At 45.9% G+C, this 25,391-nt stretch overlaps 1 protein-coding gene across 6 annotated transcripts in view; it reads left to right on the top strand.

Moving 5' to 3' along the window:
- Positions 1–25,391, top strand: part of PSD3 (pleckstrin and Sec7 domain containing 3) — a 116,992-nt gene that overhangs the window by 50,192 nt on the left and 41,409 nt on the right. For all 6 annotated transcript variants that reach the window (XM_027653258.1, XM_027653260.1, XM_027653259.1 and 3 more), the window contains 3 exons: positions 757–869; positions 3,095–3,153; positions 6,842–6,931. In XM_027653258.1, coding sequence (XP_027509059.1) covers positions 757–869; positions 3,095–3,153; positions 6,842–6,931 — 262 coding nt within the window. The remainder of the gene's footprint in view (positions 1–756; positions 870–3,094; positions 3,154–6,841; positions 6,932–25,391) is intronic.

Below are 25,391 nucleotides of genomic sequence, written 5' to 3'. Positions count from 1 at the left end.
TCCCCCACCTCTCTGCACAGGCTCGGTGGCTGTAATGAGTGTGTCCCTTGTGTGCACCAACCCTGCACCCTTGACTGCCATGAGCAAGAGCACAGGAGGACCAGGTTACTCCTCCTGCTGTTGAAGCTCAGTGGGAGATGTTGCAGATATTCTGCCCTCTGCACTCTTGCCCGGATACTTTCTGCAGGTCAGGTAGTCACACTGCCCCCTACAAGGTGACTAGTGTGGTCCTGACCACTCTGACAGGAGACCCTCTGGAAGGAGGAGCACACGTTTGGTGTGAGCTCTGAGTCTGCTGTGCTTGCCTTCACCACCTGGAGTAGCTCCTCTGATTTAGAGGGGAATACTAATGAGTGTAAAGTTAAGAGATGCACGGGTGACAGGCAATTGGAAGAGGACACAGAACATCCTGGATGTCTGTCTTGCGTAAACAACACCTGCTCCAGTTCCTTCCCCAAACAAAAGAAAAACATTAAAAATAACAAGAGCTCTTTCAAATGATGGAATTACATATTATTTTGTATATTCCGTGGCTGAGATCAGTGGTAATTTAACTTTCATTTCATTTGCTATAATGCTGGAATTAACTGCACGCGGAATGATAGCCCATTTTCCTAGAAAGGCTCCTTGGATCTTAATGTCTGATGTGTGCTTACGTACTTCTTGCTGTGAAGTGTACTTTGCTCTGTGCACTGTGTGAAGCAAAAAAGAGATTTATTACTTTAATTTCACTTTTCTTTCCGCTTGCTCTTTTAGGAGTTTCTTTAAAGCCTTTTCACTTATTGGAGAAACTCAGGAAAGAGAGAGAGTTTTAATCCACTTCTCTAGCCGATACTACCAGTGCAACCCAAACACCATTTCTTCTCAAGGTAACTTTGTGTCTAATACTTTGGTCTTTGGTTGTCTCCCTCTTCCTTTATTCTCACCTTCAACAGCATTTGGGGCGTATGCCTGGCAGCTGAGGCTGGGTAGTTGCCAAGACACACTTTAGAAACTCCCTGTGGTGAGCATTGAAACCCTCCACGTTCTCCAGACATAGTTGTGGAAAATCTGTATTTATCCCCAGCAGGAAAGGTGTTTAGGCCTCCTCAGTATAAATTCGCAGTTGTAGCTTCTCATATTTGAATGTCCTCCACTGTAGTTCCTGGTCTCACTGACTTCAGTTTGTGGGGGTGCTTGTACTCTTGCTGCACACACGTGGACAAGAATAGATCCCATCTCAGGTGGAAGAGAAACTGTTTTCTTTCTGTACTCCATTCACTGCTTGTGTGTCTGCATGCGCTGGCAGCAGGCATGGCAGTTCTTGCCAGTTGTGGGGGTGAATTTTGGGTGCTGTATCCAGACCCTGGCATGGTTTTATCTTGACTAGCTAACATCAGTCAGAGTGCTTCCTCCTTGCCAATGTTTTCAGTCATTTTGGAAATGGATGAGGAAAACAAACAAAGCACACAGTCCAAACCTGAGAAAACTGGCATTGGAGAAGAGGACAAACTGTCCATTGGCATAACTGCTGTGTTCAGCCAGCCACGCTGGCAGAGCCACATGGCCCTGTGATTGCAGCATGGGCTGGTCACACACTGAGGGGGGAGGATGAAAAGGAAATCAAGCATGGGTTAAGCTGTACCTTTAGTCTCAAGTGTGAGTGAGAAAGAACTGCTACACTTGGAAGTACTGTTGTGCTTCCTTACCCCTTGCTTTGTGACCTGCCCCTGTTGCAATGAGGTGATTTTTGTCCACTTTGCGCCTGTTCAGCTTTACTGTCTAACATATGGGGAAGGGGAAGAGTTAGAAGTAAGACAGGATCTGCTCCTATGCTATCTGTGTCCTCTGCCTATTGCCTTTTTAGTTTCAAGGCATTGTAGGCAGTCAGGTAGAATGGGTGCAGCATGGCCAGACTGAAATAATGACTTGCCTGTTGATGGGGCAGCTTTACTCTAGTCCAGGGTGCGAGAGGGAAATTGTCACTTCTGAGCCCGAGTAAGCATTTAGATCAGAGGGAGTCCTGCACACTTTGCCCACGATCTTAGCACTGTGTGCAGTTTTGGGCACCACAATGTAAGAAAGATATAAAGCTATCAGAAAGTATTCAGAAAAGGAATACGAAGGTAGTGAAGGGTCTAGAGGGAGAGCCACAGGAGAAGCAGTGGGGTTATTTAGTTTACTCAGCCTGGAGAAGAGGAGACTAAGGAGAGACCTCATCTCAGTCTACAACTTCTTCACAAGGGGAAGAATAGGGGAAGGCACAGATCTCTCTGGTCACCAGTGACAGAACCTGAGGGAATGGTATGAAGCTGTGCCAGGGGAGGTTTAGGTTAGGAAAAGGTTTTTCATCCAGAGGGTGGTTGGGCTCTGGAACAGGCTCCCTAGGGAAGTGGTCACATCACCAAGCTTGTCTGTGTTCAAAAAGTGTTTGGACAGTGCTCTCACATGATGTGACTCTTGGGGATGGTCCTGTGCAGGGCCAGGAGTTGGACTCGATGACCCTTGTGGGTCTCTTCCAACTCTATTCTGTGGTTGTATGAATCCGTCTCTTCTGGTTCATTACTTGGCCACTGGACCACCTCAGAGACCCCTGGAGTGGTCTCTACCCAAGAAAGAGCCAAGGCACCATAAATAGGTGACTGAAGTTCTCCAGAATTAATTCTAATTGAGACCTGAATGAGGAGGGAACCAGAAAAGGAGGAAAACATGATACCGTGCTAAATATAGTCTGCACACAAGAATGAATGTATTTTACTCTTTCTTTTCTGCTCTGAATTAAATGAAGAAGAAGGTGTTGATTCAGACTGTGGTGTTGGTATTAATAAGCAAAGGATGACAGCGTGGTCACCTGTCTAATTTCCTGCCTAGTTTGCTTCATCCATGGGTGCTGGAAGATAGTTTTGACAGTTACTAAATGATGAAAGAAAGACTGTTCTAGTTTGGCAGCTATGTGATGACCTCATTGTTCATTTATTTAATTATGTGCGTTTCTTGATAAAACAGATTCTCGTAAAGGGAACAGACTCAATTAGGCTATGAGGCTTGTTTTCAGCTCCTCTTAAAGGTCCAGTTTTGGGGTTGCATGTGATTCTTCTTTTGTCTCTTTCTGCAGATGGAGTTCACTGTCTCACCTGTGCCATGATGCTGCTGAACACAGACCTGCATGGCCATGTGAGTATGCACAGCTTTGTGTAGACTGCTCCTGTCAACACCGTGCTGGGTGGTGGCCTGCTCCTAAAGCCCCTGCAGACAGCAAACAGTGAGAAGGCTGCACTCCAAGGCTGTTGTCCTGGGCAGGCCTTTCCATCACGCCTTTCCAGTCATGTGTAAGCTGGCGTTGTGCCTGGCTTTGCCATAATGTATGAGGATACTCTGTGTCCTCAGGCCCGTCTTCCTGGTGTACTTACCACCCTTCCATGGTTGCAGCAACTGGCCCTGACCAGGAAGCTGTGGATGGGATTGACTTCCCCTTTACAGTATGTAAAGACATGTGGGAAGGCGGAAGAAAGAGGGGAGGTCCGGAAGTTTTAGGAAGGTCACAAAGGGAAGGTGATGTTTGCAGGCAGACAGTTGCAGGGGCAGATCTGGTGAAACCAGAGTTTTGCACAGCCAGACTAATGATTGATGTGCACAGAGCCAAGAGAGTGGAGGGTGGATATGGGCATGCTGAGTGAGAGCCCTCTGTTCACCCATGGCACACTTCTCCCCGCTGCCTGCCTGGGGGAAATAGTATTCTGATTTGAGTCCTCTTAGTCACACTGGTGCAGGGTGCCAGCAGCCCTAGGACGAGTATTTCAGCACCCATGATGCAATATGCCTGCTATGTATGGTATTCCCATGCTGATGGGAGGCTTTCTCTACCCTGGAGTTAGGGTGGAGAGGGGAGAACACAGGGATCATGGCATAATAGCATGCAGGATCACTGTCTTCAGCCAGGTGGCTCTGGGGCTTCTCTGTGGCTGAGACCCTTCGCTGCACTTCCAAGAGCTCTTCCAGGAGTGTGTCAGTTGGAAACTTAGACAGCAAGGATGGTGAGTTGGGCAACAGGAGATAGAGGCAACCTGGGTCTGTCACCAAGGGCTGTTCAGCCCCTGTGGGTGCACCTCTGTGGTGGGTGCAGGTGATGGAACCAAGGCTTGTGTATTCTTTGCCAGGAGTTTTGAGGCCCACCTCCCGTTCATTGAATGCCATTGTCTGAAAATTGTAGTAAGGAGAAGGGAGTTGTGAAGAATTTTTTCCCTGAAGGCTTAGGCTTCCCCGACTGAGGAGTGCGTCAGTGACGTGTGAGGGTGAGCAGGGGTACAGCAGCGTGTCCCAGTTTGCCTCTTAGCACACACAACTTCTGTTGAGCACAGCTGAGATGTCACGCACAGGTATCCTGCTTCCCAGAGCGATGAACACCCTGGGGTTCCTGCTCTGCAGCCTCTCTGGCCTCACTGTCCAGGGAGGGAGAACAAATGGTCATGCATCAGCCTGGCAGCAATTCCTGTTGCTCCCTGCGATTCTTTAGTGGGCTCTACTGTCTTCATTAGGTGCTGGAGTAAATTAAATAAATGAATAGATAAATAATCCAGCTGTGACCCATCATTGCTGCTGCTGATTTGCAGCTGAAGCCTGGCTGCTTGTTGCAGTGTGTCACTTTGGAGGTTTACCCCACTGGCAGTTGATAGTGTGTTTTTACATATATGCAGCTGTAGTGTTTGCCAGAGTCCTACTTGTGCTGTGTCATGTGTGTGTCATCATGTTCCCTCTGACCCCTCTGATTTCCTGTAATTTTGATCTTCCTCTTGCTGCTTTGCATTTTTCCACATAGGTGGTAAGTTTGGCATTTTTGACTCGGAATGCAGCCCTTGCAGATATGCCTAATTGCCTTTTTCCTAACAGAGATAACGGTCTGCCCCATCCTTACCAGGAATTCGCTGGAGAAGGAAGCAAATGAGTCACTGGGCTCATCTACACTCAGCTCCATTTGTTACTGACTTACTGATCATAAGTGCAGACACTTATTTCACAATAAGCTCAACTGCCTGTGGGGCTGTGGTGCTGCTGCTCTGCTCAGTTCACACTTCCTTTATGCTCTTGTAGACAAACTCTTACTTATCCCTCTATTTTCCCTGTCTTGTCACATTTCATTCTCTTCGTAACAATAATTTTGGCTAACTGGGTCTTGGAGATGCACGCTTGCTCCTCTGCACGGAGGTCATCGCCCAGGAGGGAGCTAGAGACTCTTTAAGGTATCTCTAAACACCAGGCACATCTTGTGGAACCTCTGTGGCACTGTGCAGAGATGTTAGCTTTGGTCCTGGACCAAAATAACCATTTGTCTGCAGTGCCACATTGCTGTTGGGAATCTGTTGAATCTGCTGTTCACTGTGGGGAAGCTGCAAACTGCTGCGTGGAGGAAAGAAACAGAAGCAGGCTGAAGTCTCAGTGAGAAGGGAAAGCATATGCAAGTCTACTAGACCAGCTCCAGCTTGCACCTAAAGACTGCAGTTGTGAGCTGCATTCTGCAATCTTAGCAACCAGAGACCCAGAGTTACAGCCAGACTGTGTTGTCAGGATACTTCTTGTTGTGTGTGGGAAGCTGTGCGTTGTTCTGGTATTATTGCTTGCCTTCTTTCTGCGGGTCTGTGCTGGCCATAGGCTGTGGGATTTTCTTTTCTGGGTAGGTGAGGCTGATGGTCAGGATTTGGTGGTTTTCCATCTCTCCCTAACCCAACATTATGAAAGGGAAGCAGAGGATGTGCAGTCCAAGCTGTCATGTAACTGTAACATTAAATGACTTGTTTTACTGTGCTCTCCTTTAGGCTTCGTTCGTGTATTAATTTGGGCTCTTGCTTCTAGCCCAAGACACTTCTTTGCACAAAGCCCTTCTGCTGTATTTCTGCAGACAAAGCATATCCTGACCATGGAGAAGTCATCTTCACCCCTTTCTCTTGACTGGCAGAGTGCCATCCCCAGAGATACCATGGTCATCACAGAGCCCCGTTTTTCCTCTGCCTTTACCATGTTTCACAGCTCACCTCAGGCTGCTTTCCTTTTCTCGGATCTCTTTTGTTTTCTTTTTCATCAATGCATTGTTGTCATTGCTGCCCACGCACAAGGCTCCCCACATGCTAAGCATGGGACTTCTAGCACCTGGGGGACTGAGGACAGACACTTTCTCTGAGGGGTGATGGAGACTGGGATTCAAGAGCAGTCAGGGCAGCCTCAAGCCTCTGTATGGAACAGCTGGGATCCTACATGAACATAGCTGTTCCTTTGCCATTTGTGGCTCAGTTGGACAACTTTCAGTCTGAGAATAAGAGAAGAGAGAACAGAAAAATGAGAACAGTCTTATGGAAATGTCAAGGCAGCCTCAGCCTGTTAATCAGAAGAGGTAATGGCTGCTTCTGGGCATCGTACTGTAACTGAGGGTGGTTGATACTTGAAGGGAGCATTGGAAATTTTAAGAGAAAGGTCTAGAAAGAGCCTCAGTCAGCTGTTCCCTTGTGCCCCACAGCAGATTCAGGTAGAGCTTTTCCATCAGAGGCTGGTAGAGCCTTTTGAGATGTGGATGTAAGGCACCATGGAGATACCAGAGAGCTTCATCATTGCCCTCTTCATTACCCCCAGTATTAAGTTGTCCTTCTTTTTGGATGGGTGTGTGGGCCCTTCGGTGCAAAAGCGCCTTCCCTTTTCTGGCTATATGCATACAAGGATACTTGTCTCTGAGTAATCTCGTGAATGCTTTCTTAGTGCTGCCTGCCTTGGGCTTAAAATGAGAGCAGGGAGATGCATTTAATCTGATGTTGCTCACTCATGTCGTTTTGGAAAGCAGCAGGAATATGATGCTGTGTTTCTCTGACATCCCTTCCAGAACATTGGGAAAAAGATGACCTGCCAAGAGTTCGTTGCTAACCTTCAAGGGATGAACGATGGCAAAGACTTCCCAAAAGGGCTGTTGAAGGTAAGGAATTAACTACAGAACACCAGTTTCGTTTTCACTGAGAGAAGCTTCAAAACGGAACACCGGGTCTTGCATTTCCTGAATCTTAATTGTCAGACATGACAAGCGATGGGCACGTTTCTCCTCCCAGAACATACATAATATATACACTGTTTATTCTGTTGTTTTCCCTCTTGCCTTCACTTGATAGTGATTGAGATTCTCTGCAGCACAGAGAGGCGAGACTGAACTCCAGCAGGGCTGGCTCCAGAGCTGTGTGCCTTGTGAAGTCCTGTGCCCATGCCAACCCAGAGCGCTGTCTCCTGATTACACTGGGCAGAAGCAGCCAGTTGGTTCTGACTTTGAATACTTAAGAGCTAATCTTGATCTCTGTGTATCTGGAGGGCATGTGTGTTTTTTCATCAAAGGTGCTTTGGGGTTTTCACATTAGAACTGGAGATGTAATTTCAGATTATAATGTGCTGTCTGGCACAGGCTGCTTTGCTTCAGGTTTTGTTCATTAAGTTTGTACCAGGAGTTAAATATGAAGAACAGGGAAGAAGGCTGAGCAGGACAAATCTTGTTTTATTGTCAGTAATAATGAGAATGTTTCACTTCTTTTTTGTCTGATTGCTGGCATGAAACAGCAGTCTGTTTGAATGAAGGCAGGTGCGCATACACTAGAGTTCTTAATTTTATTTTATTGTGATGGAAATAAAAATAAGAGGCTGCTGCATCTGAGACCTGACCCAAAGCCTACTGAAATAAATCAAAAGAGTTGCTGTGTCTTCTGTGGGTTTTGTGTCAAGCCCATTGTGAAATACAGATGTACCTGCATGGTTACAAGTGGCAGACTTTGTTTTCTAGTATTGGTGGTTTCTTCAGTTTCTCCAGCCTCTTCAGGGAGCTTTTTGTTGGGCCCTCCTGCCTGAGATCTTACTAAGTAGTGAGGAATATGAACTCAACACCCCTTTATTTTAGATTTAACGTCTTTGATTTTTAAATCTTGATACAGAATATTCATCTGTCAGCAGCAACACTTGAAGTTATTTTTCCCGCAAGGAGTCTCATTTCTCAGTTTGCCATAGAGGGATGTGTTGAGATTAATTTGCAGGCTAATTACAGCACTTATTGAATAAGTAGATCTCCAAACTGTGTTTAAATAACCTTCTGAGTGCACTGATGAGAGACTTCTGCTGGTGCTCACCTGCTGTTTGTTTTCCTGCTGACAGAATTATGCAGCTGGGGCTGTACCTTGGTGTTTAGTGCTCACCTGCTAATACTGAGTCTGCCTGGCTCTTCTCTGGGCTGTCCAAAGCAAGGATCAGGGCTCAGGATTTTTTAGATGTAGGCAGATAGAAAAAGTTCAGTGTCAGCGTCCCACTTTACCTGGGGCTTTCTGCCCTTTTTTATGTGCTGCCTTGATATCTTGAGGACAGAGATGAATCCCAGCCTTGATCTCTCATCTGGCTTGTCTGAAGATTGGCTGATGAACTGACCCTTTGTTTTTAATTTATCAGTGGAGCGAGTGGTAGTAATTGTGCATTTCAGTACCTCCTGCATCCACAGCAGCCACCCTGCCACTAACTGTGTGATTACAAAGACTTAGCAGAAATTAATTTTGCATTAGTCTCAATAAATTAAATTCACAGAGCTCTACTTCAGCACAGCACCAAAGTCATTTGGCTTGCTGCTGCATTAGCAGTGTAGCTAATGGGCTTTGGTGAGGCTGCAAGCCATCTTCCCGTGTCCTTCCCCAGCTGCCTGCGAGAGGAGGAACAGTTTCCACAGGGTGGCAGTGTGTCCCTGTGGGAGTGAGGTCCAGAGCACCCACGGGTGAGTAATGCAGACCCATGGGGAAGCAAGTGGGCTTTTCTGCCTCTCCAGTCTCTCTGTGTTGTCCTCGTAGCCCTGCTGCACCACTCTGTGAAGCTCTGCGGCTCTGCTGAGTCCTGGAGCAAAGCTGAACAATGCTGGAGGAGAAAGAAGACCAGGGAGAGCTGAGTGTTCATCCAGGGCTCGTGAAGCTCCGTGCAGCATTTACCATGGATCCGGTTCACAGTGTTAGGGGGGCAAATACTGCTTGGGCTATCCAGGACAATCGGCTGACAGGTATTGATCAAACATTGTCTTCAGTCAGTCCCTTCACCCCTGGTGCTGCTGAGTGCAGAGCGTGGCCCTGAGTGTTTTGTCTGGATAGGAAAATAACCCATCAAGGGGCAGACATCAGCATGTGAGGAGTGACACACTTCTTTGCTATCAGCCTCAGAAAACTCGGAACATCAGATCCCGTTGCTCCTTTCTTTACACTTCTCTGAGGGAGCCATCTTTTTGTTTTGTTAAGTTTTTTCCCAATGATGAGAACATTTTTGGTAAACACCACAAGGTCTTCATGACCTGATTCTCAATGTGTTGCTGTCAGTGCTTTGAGAACAGATATTTTCCTCTGGTTAGAGATGGAAATGATAAATGCTAATATGATCTTGCTCACCGTGTGTCTTGCTGTCTGTTCATTAACACTGAAAAAAGTTCTGCTTTCATACACCCATCTGCACAAAGATTCATTGCCTTTTCTTTTTCTTCATTCCTTTAGTGAGATCTGAGGTTGCTTTTAAAGTTGGGATCCATAAAGACAAATGTGCCAAACTGTGATTAAAAGCATTCTTCTCCCCATGAGATCTGCTTTCAGTATTCATATATTCAGTACTTTACCAGGCAAGCAGATATATATGTACCTTGCCTTTTACTCCAACTTAGCTCCAGTTTGACTGTCCATCACACATCCCATTTATCTACCATCAGCTGCTAGTAAAGATTGGACTTGGAGACAGTAGCCTGATTTCCAGTTGTGTTCTGACAGTGCATTCTGACCAGAGAGTGATAGTTTATACTTAACTTCAGGGTTCCTGTATGCCTTCAAACTGGAACAAATTCCTTGTAAATGAGAACCACCTTACCAAGCTGAGATTTTTCTGCCTGGTGTAAATCAAGATCATCTATCTCTGTGGGTCTGGGTGATGTAGAAGGTGAGTCAGGACTGCCTTAAATCAGGCAGACTAAGGTTATTTGAAGTTAATTTTTTCAAAAACAGGAAGACTTCTTGAAACTCCCATCCTTTGAGCTGTCACAGTCCAAGCATGCAAATAATTTTATATTGTGCCAAGCTGTTTTCAGGCAAGGTAATCCTAAATTTCAGCCTTGATCTTATACTGTAGCAAAGGTCGTTTTGTTCAGGTGAGTTGCGGCATTGGAAGGAGTGCTAAATACTAAGAGTTGTGACCACTGTGTGTTCTAGCTGGTGCTGCAGTACTGTGGTCTGGAGTGGCTTGATCCTAAGGCTGTTAATGAATCACGTAGTTACCAGCATTCACAGGTGTGGATGAGTGACAGGTTTACAGGGACTTGAGTGAGACAAAGAGACCCAGCTGCAGCTCTCATCTCCTAGGAGTGAAGTTACCCAACATCCCAGATTAGCTGCTGCAGATGCTGCAGAGGTAAGGAGCAGAAGGAGCACCACCATGAATGAGAGAGCTGAACAGTTTAACAGCAGAAACAGTTAAAACAACTAAGTTCAACCTGTGGGTTGTTAGCCTAAGGGAGTCATGACCAGACCATTGTTCTCTTATTGCTGTAGAAAGGGAAGCCATGACTAGGGTCTCCCTACTTGGAAAATAACAAAATCAGTCTGACAGTTTGGCAATGTCAAGAACCTCATGATTACAGCGTAGGAGTGGTTCCTTTCTCACATGCTCATACCAGTTTTAATCTGGTATAGTGACACTCTGTAGTGACACCACAGCCTTCTTTAAAGCTGGTCTTCACAAGATTTTCTGGAATGAGAAGGAGATTGGCTTGGAAAGAGCCTACTTTTGGCTGTACATGGTTGCTTCAGTTCCTACCAGCACCGTGGTCCCCACAAATAAAGTGCCAGTACTGTGCTGGCCACTGTGTCTTCATCTTGTCACCTTGTGGCAAGGTGTGTGGGAGTCCACTCTGTCAAGGTGGCAGTGATAAGGCCTTTCATATGCAAGGAGAGAAAATGCCAGTGGTCCAGAGAGCCTGCAAGGAGTCACCTCTGAGGAAATGGGTCCCTGCTTTTGTTAGGCAGTGTCCTGGGAGGGATGCTCTGTTGTCAGGCTGTGTGCAAAGTACCACCTGTCCTGCATGAGTAAATATCCTCTGCATTTACAATGTCCAGGGTACCTCGTTCATGGAATCAGGGCCATCACCCAGGCTCTGACACAGGGCTGACTCTGGTGGCTGTGCTGCCCTGTGACACGGGCACTGGACGTGAGGGGGTCAGACCTGGCTGTGTGTCTTCTGGTAGGAGGTGGTAGCTTTTCATTGACCCATTGTACTGCCTGGGAGCCTCCATCATGCTGAGGCACCTGGGATGCCCTGCAGGGACTTGGCTAGCATCATCCTGGCAGGGGCTTCTGATGGGGATAAGACACCAATCCTGCTTAAAAGATCTGCTTTTTCTCAAAGGCTGTTTTTTGGATAGACCTTATCTCCTGCAGAAGCGCTGTAATGAAGTGACCAAATTAACTTAAGAGTTGCTGGTGCTGAACTCTCCAGTCCTCCTTAATTTCCTAAATGATCTGAGTTCTTGATCAGGATTCCTGGGATATGCAATTTCCTGTAGAAGCTGCAAGGTAGGGTTTATCTAATTTTGCTGTCAGTTACCTGCACTTTAATTAAGGATTTTATTTTATTCTTTGCCACTGTCTTTCTACCTTCTCTCTTTCCTTTTTTTTAAATCCCCTTTAAAAGCCCTCCAAAACGAACACTCAGTGTAAAGCGAATTAGTGGCATCTGCTTCATCCATTCCAATCATTTCAGGTATTTAGCAGAGAAAAGGGAATGAGCATCAGGTGGCTGACTCCTTCCTACACACCCCCAGCCCTTCCTTTACACAGAGGAAATCACACTGATCAGACTGCTGTGTACACCCTAATTGCTCTCATCAGCAGTCTCTGCACTCCATCCATTTCCTCTATGGCAAGAAATTCCCACTTTCCAGGGAAGCCTGATGAATTTGGGGAGACAGGAGCATGTGGCAGCATGCCAAAAGGCCCCCAGGAGGACAGCACTGACTGCTTGAGCACCCTGCAGCTGTGGGCAGAGGAAGGGTTGGAGGGGACCAAGTGTCTTTGCTTCACTGAAGAAGACAGAGCTCTGCCTTGATGTTTCTCCCCCAAAATAAAGTTTTTCCTCTTAAAAATATTTCTGTTGGAAATAATATTTCTAGGCCATTTCTTATTTGTATGAAATGGAAGATCTGTTGCCGAAGGCCCCTTTCAGCTACTAGGAGACAGCAGAGTCTAATCTGGCAGTATAAAAGTCAGGGAATGCAGGATGGAATCATTAATCCTGGTCTTCAGCAGTTGTTTGTGAAAGCATCCTCTCTTAGGAGACACAGAGCTGTAGTGACTGAAGGGAACATCTGACTCGTCTTCACTCCTCTCCCGTCCTTGGTGAGAGCCTTCCTGCTGTGATGATCTTTGTTTCCTTTGACTTGCAATTTTTTGGGAGTTGTCATTCAGCCTTTTAAGAGTAATAACCACTCATCATACCTGTGCAGAGCTGTGAATTGAACCAGGTTTTGATGGTGTGTGCATTGTTTTGTATCCCTGGAATAACAGAGATCCTGACACCTTCCTGCCCTGTTCAGATGCAAGTGTATTTTCTTTTTGCATTCCAAGAACTTGGTTCAATGTGTATAAAAGAAAAATCTGAAATCTGTATATTTTTTCTCTGGTCAAGTAAGCTCAGATATCATGTTGAGGAAAGCCTCATCATAGCAAAAGCCCAATACTGTGTGTCTTAGCAGGGAAAGCAGTATTTTGTACAAGGCTTAAACCATAAAATTTTGTAATGGGGGATCCAAGAATAAGGATTACCCTTCACAGTCTAGTCACAGTACTAGGGGTTGCTTATCTCACTAGAAACCAACATTTCAGGATAGACCTGTTCCTGCTTTCATGATCTGCATTTCTCTGATTTATTTTTGCTCCTCCAGCCTTTCATCTCTTTACTTTCCAATTGTTATTCAAAAGATCTCACCTAGCCTACCAGGCTTTTGTGTCAGCAAGGAGTGAAACCCAAGCAGAGTCAGCTAAGACTTTCCATTACTACTGGCTGCAATTACGTGGCTCAATGCTAGGCTTATAATGAATGTTTGGGGGGTTAATTTTCGTCTGTGGAGGCAAGGTCTCTGCAGGGTCTTGTCTAGGTTGATCAGACAAGGGAATATTTGATGTTTAGCTTCTCCAGCCTATCAGATAGCCAAGGCTGTCAGTTGTCTCCTACTTTAACTGAAATACATAGCGGCTCCCAAGGATAAATGTCACCCTTTGGAGCTTACCATTTCTTATGCTGTCAGTGTGGAGGAATACAGGCTGGTAGTCTCCAGGAATGATGTGCTCTGCCACTTTAAAGGAGGAATTTGGGGCTCTTTTCAGGCTGGGAAATCTCTAATACAATGTCACACATACATTTTGGTCCCTATGACATATTACTCCCACCTCCATGTAGGTAGAAAACAAATTCTGAAAAACATTCTTTGATCTTCCACCCACTGATCTGCTTGAAATTTAAGTCCTGTGCTGCATCTCCAGGGAAGGAGGAGTAGGAATATAATTTATACCATATTAAAAAAAAAAAAAGAAGAAGAGGAGAGAACATTACTTCCACCAGTTTTAGGATTATTGCTGTATAAATCTTTGGTACTCCTTCCATTTGTCACCAACTTTTCAAATAGCATTGGACTATTCTTTCTCTGACCCACTTACACTGTTTTCTTTCAAACAGGAGTGCTAGGTTGACCCTTAAATTTTGAAAATGTTTTTTCTCCTTTCCTGTGGTGTTAAATGGAACATTTAGTTTCCTTCAGAGGTCATACTTCCTTGAATAATTAAGTGTTCACAAGATCCTGGTACAAATACGGGGCAAATCCAAGAGTCTTGTTTTCTGCCCTGTTGACACATGGGTTCTGGAAGAGGCATTGTGTGGTTCAGAAAGGATTTCATCTGCTTTTGGTGCAAGGCAGCCAGACATGACTCTATAGGTGCATTCATAGGTACCAGCAGGAAGAGGATTTCAAAGCCTATGTCTGTTTTTCTTCCTGGAGCTGCTTCTTCCATAGTGCAATACTCAAAAGCACAGGTGACTTGAAACCTGTGTGGATGTCAGAGTGGCCTTGATTCCCTTCCTCCCCTATCTTCTCCCACTTCTCCCTCTTCCACTCCCCTTTCTTTTTGCCCTCCTTTCTTTCCTCCAGTCTTCCTTTCCCCCAGTCTTCCTCTCCCCCCTCTTCCTTTCCCCTGCTCTTCCTTTCTCCCCTCTTCATTTCCTCCCTCTTCCTTTCCCCCCCTCTTCCTCTCCTTCTTTTCCCGTTTTCCTTTTTGTTGTTACTGTGTTTGCTGTCTGAATCAGAAGCCTTGGAGAGTGGTTGTTTTTCATTTTTTTTTTATGGAGATCTCTGTGGGAGTGCTGGGTGGTGAGGGGTTTATTTCGGTGCTGTTGACTCTAAGCTAAGCATGCTCCCTGCAGGGACAGAGGCAGAGGTTGTGTGCAGCTGATCTGAGATAGTTTTGTAGGCTTTGCATGAGTTCTTGGATCACCTTCCTGTGGGTTTCTGTCATAGCCATGCAGAATTTTAGGGGTTTGGTGCTTTTATGGATTTGTTCAAGGTGCTGCTGTTTTCTTTAGCTACATTTGGCAGCTTTAACTTAAGGAGCTTGGTAGTCTGTGTTAGTTGATGCCTACTATGTGGCTCACTTTTTGTCAGCTCTGTTGACAGCAGATGATAATTCCTGAAAGGAGGAATTCAAGACGAGAAACTTTTTCCCTTGGATACTATAGTGATTTGCCAGGAAGTACAACAGCTAGTCTGTGAAACAGCTGTTTTCAGACCTGCTGCAAGGAACATGAAGATGGCTAAAGGCACCTCCTCACTTGCAGTGCTAATGAGGATAACAGGGGACATGATTTTTTTGCATGCTGTCGTGATCAAGCAGCTTGTTTACATTAAACCTGTGGTCTCCTGTCATTCTCAGCAGGGCACCTACCTTAGGAGTCGTTTCTTTTGGCTTAGGGTACAACGTGGATCCCAGAGAGGTACAGTGATACCAGGATTGTTTTGATCTTCTACCAGCCATTATGGTTTTGTCTCTCTGCTCCGTTTTAGGGGCTTATTGATGTAAAATGTCAGTTGTAAAGACCTGTGCTGTGATCACGAGCCAGCTGATTGTGGATGTGCTTTTAACATGCTCCTCGTGTAACACAGAGACTTCAGTTGCCCTGACGTGGTCATCCATCATTCTCCCACCATTCCTGCTGTTACTCTGCTAGGATTCCTGTTGACCTGATTGCTTATGCATGTAGAAATGAAGTGGTTGCTCTACTATTTCTGCTGTTCACAGGGATGGCAGTTGTAGACATTTAGATTTAATATTGATTGTCAGCTCCCCCTAGTCAGCAGATCTCAGAAATCATTATCTTAATATTACAGGAATGTTACTGTTGAGCGGTTGTTAAGCTCTAGTTCTGTAGCCATCATGTGTGAGTAGCTTATCCAACAGAATTACTTTCCCCTCCATTTCTGTTTTGAGGAGGAATAAAAAAGGATGAAGGAAGAAGGAAAGCAAGATTATGAGAGATTTAGTGTTGTTTATTTAACAAACAGCATTTAATGGCTGCGTTAAATAGTTCCACCTTTCTGTTCTATACAAATACATTACTGGCTTTGGAGGGTAATTTTAAGTAATTGGTGTGTGTGTGTTTATGTTTTTGTCAGCTTTTGTTGTCTGTGCTTTTGTCACTGGCATCAGGCTTAAATGATGCTAATGGATTCTTTTGGCTTTGTTTGAGGACACGAGTTCCTCTTCGGATACAGTGATGTCCTTAGGTTTGAACCCAAAAGCCAGTGCTGAATTTTACTTTGAATTCTGCAGCTTTACTTCTTTTGTTATTGATTTGCTGAATGACATCAGGAGGACCGAGCAAGGACTGAGTACATTTCGCCTCCCAGGGAAACTTGACTGGTGGGAGGAACAGATGGGAAGGAGCTTATTACAGAGTAAGTTGGAACAGCTGCCCGTTTCCTCCATGGGTGATGTAGTCTGACGTTGTTCCTGTCACAGGTGAGGAGGTTTTGTGCAGCTTTAAAAGGATGAGATGGAAGGAATAATGGAGGCTCTGGTTTTCCCCTCCTGCATCTGTGTTGACTCAAAGTTTAAAATTTTCCTGCTGTTTTATGGTTTGTTACTTAGAGGAGCGGATAAGGAAGGTCCATGGATAGGGTCACAATCGTTTTGGTCGCTCCAGTGGTGTCACTGACTAAATAAAAATCTGCATTCTGCCCCATTCCTACCAGCACTTTGCTGGCCTCTGAACAAGGGGAAGATTATGACTTCTTGACGCACCTGGAGGGTCCCCTGGGTGTGGTCAAGCTTTCATTTTTCTGATATAGCACAGCTATTTCAGCCCCTCTCCAAAAACATCCCTTCCATCCCTCTGTTTATGCTAACAATGCACTCCTCCCTCAGAAATCCTAGTTGCTTAGCTCCACACATAAATCAATCCTGTGTGCATGCTGATTCCTAAAATGGTAGGTCTTCTCTGATGTCAAAGAGTGGTCTTTCCCTGAAATACAGTCAGTGTGTACACAGGATACTGGCTCAGTCAGGAGTACAAGATTGTATTATCACTTGCAGATGAAAATCAGGGGTGCTGTTGAAATCTAAACCAAATCCCTAATCTGAAGACATTTAGGGCTTTAAAAGCACGATCTCAAGAGGCTCTCTCTTTTTGGGAGGGTGTGAGGCGGGAAGTGTTTTTCATATTTGGGGGGAAAAAAAAAAAAAAGAACAGCCTGTCACCCTTGGAGTTTTGGACTGCTGCTTGGTTGCAAAAGAAACAGACCTGTTCCTTCATGGAGGAAGGCTCCTTTGTGGAGGAGGGTTCCTGTCCTACCTGAGGATCTGCTAACCTCAGCTCAGAGAATGCTTTGTGAACTGCTGCAATTAGGCAGCAGTGACAGTGCTGTGGGCCAGAGAAATATTGCTGTGATTCAGTCTAGCTTGTGTTTAATAATAAAATTGCTCTGTGTAATTGACATTGGCCTAGGTCTGTGTGAGATATTTAGGGAATATAATTATTTCAGATGTGTTGAGAGTGCTTGGGGAGTTGGCCTCATAAGTCTGAGGGTGAGAATAATCTGCAAGGCAGGGGGCTGCTAGGATAGGGAGTGATTTGTGGCCATTTACGTAGCACCTGTCAGGGCCTGCTGCTTAGCTCATCTGGAGCGGTTTGACTGCAGTGAAAATTTTCCTCAAAGAAGAGATTTTCTTTGAAAAGCCTTTCCGCTAGTAGTGGATAATTTCAGATGGGTTAAGTAACATAACACTTTCTTTTGGGAAGTGGCACAAGTAACTTAGAGTATGCAATTACTTGTTGCCAGAGAAAAAGGTTCATTTCAGTTACTCTCTAGCAATGACAGGTTTGTGTAAAAAGGCTCTGGAGCACTTCTGAGATTTGATCTTAATGTATGAGGTATGGATGGGCTTGCTAGACCTGACTATTGTGAAATGAGGATACATTTTGCTTTTTGTCTGGGAGGAAAGAAATCTGTACCTTAAGCAGGAGGGAGGCAGGATCTGCGAGGAATCAGAAGTTTCTCAACCCAGGGACAGCTCTTGTATTGATATTTAGGTTGCCTGTTCCCTGCTCCACTGACTGCTGTCCTTCAGCATGGTCCATGTCTATTGCAGTCTGTGGGAAGGATTTCCACCTGTAGCACCCTTGAGGGTAACATGAGCAAAGGGTGACTGCTGTCAGAAAGGCTGCTGCATGCTGGGGAGACAGCAGCACCTCCTTCGAGCAAAAGTGCACCTAGGACCATAATGTGGCTGTCTAGCCATTTGCCCAGTAAGGATGGAAATCCCTGATTGCAAGAGATTGAGAAGATGTAACATGGGGAAAAGCCCACTCAGTTCATTTGCATCTTACCTACCCCTGGGTGCTGTTGCACACAACATAGGGTGAGCAAACTCCCAGTCTGCCTTGGGGTGGCTCAGCAGACACTGAATGGGACTCAGGTGTGAATGGGGACTGGAGCCTCTTCACCCAGTTTTTTAGCTACCTGATGCATCTCAGCAGGGGACATTCACCCCAGCATGCCAGGGCAGCAACACCTTTTCCCTGTCTGCATGCACAGACTTGCAGCTCCCTGTATGTCATCGTGTGAGGGGCAGGAGAGGCTCTGGTGTCCTCTCAGACCCCGACCCCACTGCTGCTGTCCTTGCCCTGCCTGGTGAACTGGTGGCACGGGGCAGGTTGCTGAACCTGATGTTAGCCTGCAGTGAGGTCCCCATGCTGCAGAGTGTTCCACCTCCTTGTGCTCCTTCTGCACAAGCTGTATGCCCTTCATGGGTTGGGGACAATGTTCCCATTGTCCACCTTTGCCTTCCTGCTTGCACAAGCTGCTCCACCTGCCCCAGTGCGTGTCGGCAGCTGCCACGATCCTGTGCTGAGCAAAGCAGAGCAGAGCAATCTCTCTCTCTCATCTGAGCATGTTGCCATGGCAATGCACAGTCTGCTGCACTCTGGGTCTCCAGGAGCCAGAAATGATGGTGCTTTTGCAACATTGAGGTAAACACCTCTTTTCCCTTATATAGCGCTTCCACCCCTAAGTAAGAGTACCAGCTCCCGTTGGTGTCGACCTCCCTTCACACCCTGCATGGGGGAGAGTGGCTCCAGGTGCCTGGAGCGTACCTGACCTCCAGAGCCAGGCTCCTGTGGGTTGGAGCAGTGCTTCTGGCATCCGTGGGCTGTGGCAGTGGCCCTTCCATCACTAGTCTGTGTGGGTTTCCCACAAGGGAGAAAAAGGGTGCCACTTGGGGGCTGCACTGCTGGTGAGGTCAGCCACTGAAGCATGCAGTTTGCTTGTGGAGGGCTACAAGTACAGCTCTCCTGGATGCCGAGTGGGGAGATGAGTCCCTAGCTGCTTGCTCACAGCTCTGCCACTGGTTTGCATTGATCACCGCGGGAAAGTTCCCCTGAGTCCCTCTTAGCTTGTGAAAGTGGTCTTGCTCTCCCTTGCACCCTGGGAAGGCACTCTGAGGAGTCTGGCTAGTAAGTGCAAACCCTTGGAGTTGTGGAAATTTGCTGATGCATCTCTCTGAGGCTTGCCAGTACTTCATTATGGTGTTGTGGGTTTTCACTCGTTTCTCCAATGCTTTGGGAATCCGTCAGTATTGCTCACATCCAGAAGTGTGTAGCTGGCAGGTGATTGAAGACTCTTTTCACAGTGTTCTTTGTTATTGCAGGCAGTAACGAGCATGCCAGGCTGTTGCAGGCAGGGAAGTGTGGCCCCGTGAACTGAAAATGAATCTCTTGCTTGATCTGCTGGCATTTGTTCCAGCATCTTTCTCTCCACCTCTCTCCCTGTCACTGTTGGTGTGTGTATGAAGGGGGAGTTGATGCTGGAGAGGGGAGCGGAGCAGGGGAGGAGTTTCTATCAGCCTCTTCTTTTTCTTTTTTTCCTCCCCCCCCCCTCAGTCCAGTGACGTGAGCAATGCCTGGAACAATCAGGCTGGCTCCAAACACTGTGCCTGAAGATGCTGGGGAAAACAGCCTAGTGTGCTTTAAGCAAACACTGATTGCTTGAACCTGGGCTCTCCAGACGTAACCTTTTCCAGTTCCTCTGCAGGGGATTGGGAAGTCCCAGTAGCTTTCTTCTTCCCCATTCCATACACTCACTCTTGGAAATGATTGGAGTTAACAGTGTTCAGAGCACCAGCAAAGTCCGGGTGAGAGCCACAGGTTCAGTGAAATACTCCCGAGAAGAATCTCTCTGGCGACAGTCCCATCGGTCAAAATCTATGAAAATCTCCAACTCCTCTGAGTTTTCTACTAAAGAAAGCAAGGTAAATAACTAAAATATTAATAGTGCTTTGCTTGGTTAGATGTGGGGGTAGTGTTGTTGAAACGGTTATGCTTTGCAGGAGTTAAGACCTCCGGATGATCTGCAGTGATCACAGAATTGCTGTCAGGTTGGAAAAAAAATCCCTGCATTTGAGGAGAGGCCTGAAGGTGAAAGAGGTCTGCTGTGATAGTGATTGAGTCTTAGTTGAATACCCTGTCACTGAGCTTGGTGCAATAGTAAACAGTGAAAACTTGCTAGTGACAATGCTAATCAGAGCTCTGATGTTGGGAAAGGTGCCCGAGTTGGCAAGTGATGTCCTTGGGATTATCTGTTTAATGGGAATTGTTTTCTATAGAAAAACAGTTCTTACTCCTTATCTAAAGCTCTGTGGTTCAGTAGGTGTGGGTACTAGGTGAAAATGTTGTGTCACTTGCATGCAGAATTAAATATTGCTGTGAAATATTTGTTAGGAAGGTGTCACTTGTACTTTATAGGAATATGTTGGCGAATTGTAGTGGTTTGGAGCCCAGGCTATGTCCATCTCCTACAGTGACTGTGTGCAGCATCTCCCTACTCAGCCCAGCCCAGTTGTTCAGTTCCTAAGCAAACACCCTCACTTCATGCAGCATCTCTTTTTTTTTCCTCACTCCTTGCTCCCACACGGTAACTGAGAGGCACTCAGGAACTCCTGGCAAGACCTTTAATAGCTGTTTCCTTCCCAGAGGTTTTCCGTGTCTCCAAGGATTGAATGAACTTTGTGCCGTGACCAAATGTGCCTCTGATTTCATTCTTACTGCCAGTTGATTCTGTCTTGGGATTAAAAGATATAACCACTTGCAAAGGTGTGTTAAATCAGAAATATTTCAAAGCATCAGCCAAGCATTTAACCATGTGTCTGTGTGCATGCAAACGAGCAGGCACAGGTATGGATCTTCCCATACAGTCCCTTCTGTGTATCTCCTGTCTGTTCTGAGAGAAACCTCCTCTGCTATGGTGAAAAGACCCCAGTACTGCACAGTAGTTCCTAGCAGATCACTCACTGCCAGCTTACAGGTTGTATGGCATTTCAGAGCCTCACCTGCATAACTTCAGTGACAGAGTACTGCAAACAAATAAATGAAGCATTTTATACAGTCCAATTTAATGAACCTCTGTTTTAAGGACCTTATTAGTCATCTAAGAAATAGTGTGCTGCTGAGTTGTGGCAGAGAAATATCTTGCCCATCATTCTCGGGCTGTTGCTGATGCAGTATGTGCTTGTCCAACAAATATCAAAGTAAAGGCTGCATCTTGAAGGTACTCTGGCACCCTGCTCCTGTGATCACTTTCACCCTAAGCCTGGGAATAATTGCTTGAGTATTTGGTATTCGGTGGGAGGATTTATGCATGAGCAGTCTCTTGTATGTGGTGAAAACTCGAGTCTTTTGACATTGGGTGAATGACTTAATCTCTGTACTTCTGTTCCCTCTCCCAGGCTTTGTGCATGCATGGTGTAATGTCCTCAGGGCAGAGACTGTCTCCCAGGGATGGTGTCTGACACAGTTAGTTAACTACTGCAGTAATGAAAGCTCTCTGTTCATTCCTCTGTGGGATTCACATTTCTGCCTCTTGAGTGCTGTAGGTTGTTCTGTGAGAGATACTCACTTCTTCTCCTCCCTATCTCAGTAAGCTGCGAAGCACACTGCAGCTTTGTTTTAGTTTGTTGCGCTGTTTCCTTATTTCATACAAAGGTTTTTGTGTCTGTGGAGCATCTAAGACCTCTAAAAGCTGTGTTAGGGAGGGCTGAGAAGATCCCTGCATTCCTGTCAGTGGTGCTTGCCTGGTTGATAAGATGACAAGCAGCTGTGCCAGTGATTCATCTTGTGATTTTGGACAGCCCCGTTCTTTTCATCTGTCTGTTCCCCCCTCTGATCTTTGTCTGCCCATCTATTTTGCTAAGATATCCCTGATTGAGAGAACTGATTTATAATTGAGTTTTGCCTCTTTGATACTGTCGTGTTGGTGGAAGAGAGCTGGAAGTTGTTAATGTGTAGTATGGCAAAGGAGGTCTTTTTATCAGTGTAACTCTGTGTGTGTGTGCTTGTGCATCACTTCTCGGGAACTGTTTTCAGTTCAAAGCTGGGCTTTTCTGGGCACTGATTCCATGTAGTTGCCCTTAGTCTCAAGTAGGATTTGGTTTGTAGACTTGTCTTCTTCATATTTATATGGGTGTGTTTCCCTCTTTGTGTCTGGACTGCCTTGTATTTTATCTGCTCCCCGCTGAAAGTGATTACAATGCTCAAGACCTGTTTCTATGACTGTGTCAGCTGGCTTTGAACAAGAGACAGATTTAAACCATTTGTGCCTCAGAAACATACTCCTCTGTTACTTTTCTCTTATGTGACTCAGCCTATTTTGCTTAGCTAGACTGTGTTATGTATCCTGATGCTTTAGCTAGTATGAACAAAGCACCAACATGGTGCCTGCATATGAGGTCTGCTTGCTGCCAGTGTCAGAGAAGCTGGGTAGCCCAAGTACCTATCATTTCCTTGAAACACATCAGGCAGTGCTTCTGTGCACATATGTGTATCCACATGTGTCTGTATGTGTGCAGGTCCACTAAGTGATGCATCCTGGGTGTTTATTACAGGCAAGTATCACAGCCTCAGGCCAGCAGGACAACTTGTGAAAAGGATACTGTGAATTGATGTACCTTTGTTCTCTGGAGAGTAGGCTCAAATCTAGACTGTATGCAAGGTGAGACCTTAGGATCGTCTGTTAGACCCAGTGTGCTCAGCAGTCTCTTCTCTTGGCACACTCTTTTCCCACAGCCGTGGACTGAATTGAAAAGTGCCTGTGCCTGTCCTGCCTGCAAATGCACAGGGCCAATAAAATAATTTGAAATCGGCCGTGTAGGTGCGCCACTATCAAGAAACACTTCTCTAGCCTTTTCTCTATCCATCCACAGTAACGCATATGCTGCCTTTACATTAACATTGATGAAACACTCCAGTAAGTACAGAACAAATCTTTTCAAGCAACCCCTGTGTATCAATTTTGCAGAGGACGCATTTCTTGTGTGGTTTTAATTTCTTGGCTCTCAGGAGCCCCAGCTAACCATTCTTTTCTGTTTTATGATGATATATCTGGCACAATCTTTCCTTCCTTTTTTTCTTTCCCCCCTCCCCCTCCTTCTCCATACAAACCAGATTTTTAACAGAGGAGTTTCTCTTAGAAATGTTCTCCTCCAGTTGGTGACGCACTTGAAATTCCCTGGGTGAAATGATCTCCTTTCCTTCCCCCTAAAACATTCCTATCAACCCTATCTCCACCCACACCAAAACAACATTCATCGGTTCCATATGCTGCTGAACAGCTCTGTGCTGTTTTATGAATAATGTATGCTGGCTTGTTAGGAGAACGTTTGTTGTACAAACCAGTGGAATTTGGAATTGAGAGCAATATCAGCAGACACACCATGCTGTGCACTAATGCACAGGCTTTTTGGGGGTACTATTCTGGCACCTTTGCTGCATCCTCATCGGAAGGGGGAAATGCTTGAGAAATCAGGGGCATGTGGGCTCTGAGTCTGGCGAGGAGCTACAGGCACTCCGTGATCAGAGCCCTTATCCTCGCCTTGCCAAGTGTTACAGATCTGTGCACGAGGACAGGAGAAAATGTCAAGATCTGGATTTTGGGGGAGGGTGTCAAACAGCAGGTGGTGAAGTAGTATAGATCTGTATGCAAGCAACAGTTCTGAGGGAGAGCCACCTTCACGCAGTCACCTAAACAGAAAGCCAGGAGTGGTATGTAGCAGTGTGTTACATCCCATCCAAACCTAGCAGAAGGCAATGACACAGAGCTATACCCTGGTCCAAAGGATGAACACATTAACACCTCTTAGACTCGATTCAGACACCTAATATGTGCGGCATCTCTTGCCTCTGTAACCTGTTTTATTTTTGTAGGGTTCTACTACTTTAGTTGTTTTTCCTCCCTCCAGTGAAGCACATATGGCAGGAGCTGGGGCTGGTGCCTGGCTGCCTGCTCTGGTCCGAAGGGCAGAGCCAGTGGATGGGTGTTGAGTGACTGGGGGAGATGCTGAAGACTGAACATGTCTTTGCCCAGAGGTGCGTTCAGGGCTTCCTTGGCTGCCTGGGATCAAGCATGCCGTTATCAGCTGAAGGTGAAGAAGAAATTCACTCAGACAGGGCTTCTGCCACTAGTAGCAGGGAAGAGTGGCAGGGACCTGGCTCAGAGAGCACGAGTGCATCCCTGTCCTTGGGGCATTAAAACCCACCTAGGCTATATCCTGTGGTGATCAGATGATCCTTTCCCCAACAATAACTCCAGAAATCAGAGAGGAATTGGTTGCGAGCAAAGAGCATGGGAGACAAGAACTGGAGAAGACAGTCTGGGTCATCCCTGCTGTCTCTCTGAACTTGGGTTTAGTTTTGCCTATTTGCCTGCTCATGGCAGGTGTTTCTGGCTCTTCCTTTGTGTGTGGAGGAAGTATAAAAAACACCTGTGGTGCATTCCATTCCCTCTTAGCAGGCTTTTCTGCATGGGCTGGTACATACAGAGAGTCAGTAGTTTGCTTCATGAGATAGCCCTATATTGCCTTGTGAGGGGAGGGCTTGCACAGTGCTCTGGGACCTCTTCATCATCTTGCACCCTGCTGGCCAGGCTTTGCAGACCCTGTGCTGGCTGTTTCCTAGACGATTTACCAAGATGGGTATATGGGTAATTTGCTACCTCTTTGTGCCTTTGTGCTCACCTGCCTGTGCCTTTCTTTTGTGCGCTGCTTCTGCATGCAGAGGGTGACTCACAGCATAGCTGGAAGCTGGCAGGTGACAAGAGCAGCCTATCTAAATGGGTCCAGTGGTTTGTGCATGTGACGAGGTTTTGAGGAAGGTGAGGATGGCGAGTGACCTTTTTTTTTTCTTGGCAGCTCTATAAAATAAACAGGAGTTTTCAAAAGCGTTCTCTACATAGTTTTGCTTCTCTTTCTTGTTTGAATAAAAGTACCAACTGGTGAGAGCCTTGTGAAAATCTGGGTTTTTAGTTTTCCTACCTGCTTACCAAAGGGAAAATGGGGATGGGATTCAGCAGTTTCTTAAAGAGTTACAGCCTTCCACTTAAAAAGGAAAGTGGTTCTTGCCTAGTTTATGAAGAAATACAAACAAATCCCACAAACACATGAAAAATCTCATCTTTTTTTACACTGCAATCTTCTAAGGTTCAAATTGAAGCTCTAAGAAAGAGCACTGGAGTTAAAGTAAAGAAGATGTCTATGATTTTGCCTGCTGTTCTGTTTTATGCCGCAATTTCTTTTATTCTGCCTTCAAAACTGCATTTGTTTCTCCAAGAAGCTAGCAGCAGTACTGGGCCTCAGGTGTGGTAGACCAAGACATCAGCAATTATGAGAAAGAGGAAAGATGTAAGCTGTTAAGGAGTATGTCTTTGCATTGTGGGTAATAGAACTAAAAAGTCAAAGCGTTGAAGTCAGACACTGCTGAGTGGTTGATATGTTGGGGTTTGGATCCTGGCTATAGTAGCCTTGGGTGCCAA

Source organism: Corapipo altera, unplaced genomic scaffold, assembly GCF_003945725.1.
Source record: "Corapipo altera isolate COAL_440 unplaced genomic scaffold, ASM394572v1 61305, whole genome shotgun sequence".
NCBI lineage: Eukaryota > Metazoa > Chordata > Aves > Passeriformes > Pipridae > Corapipo > Corapipo altera.
The sequence above is the reverse complement of the archived record's forward strand: the minus strand, read 5'-3'. Positions and strand labels throughout refer to the sequence as shown.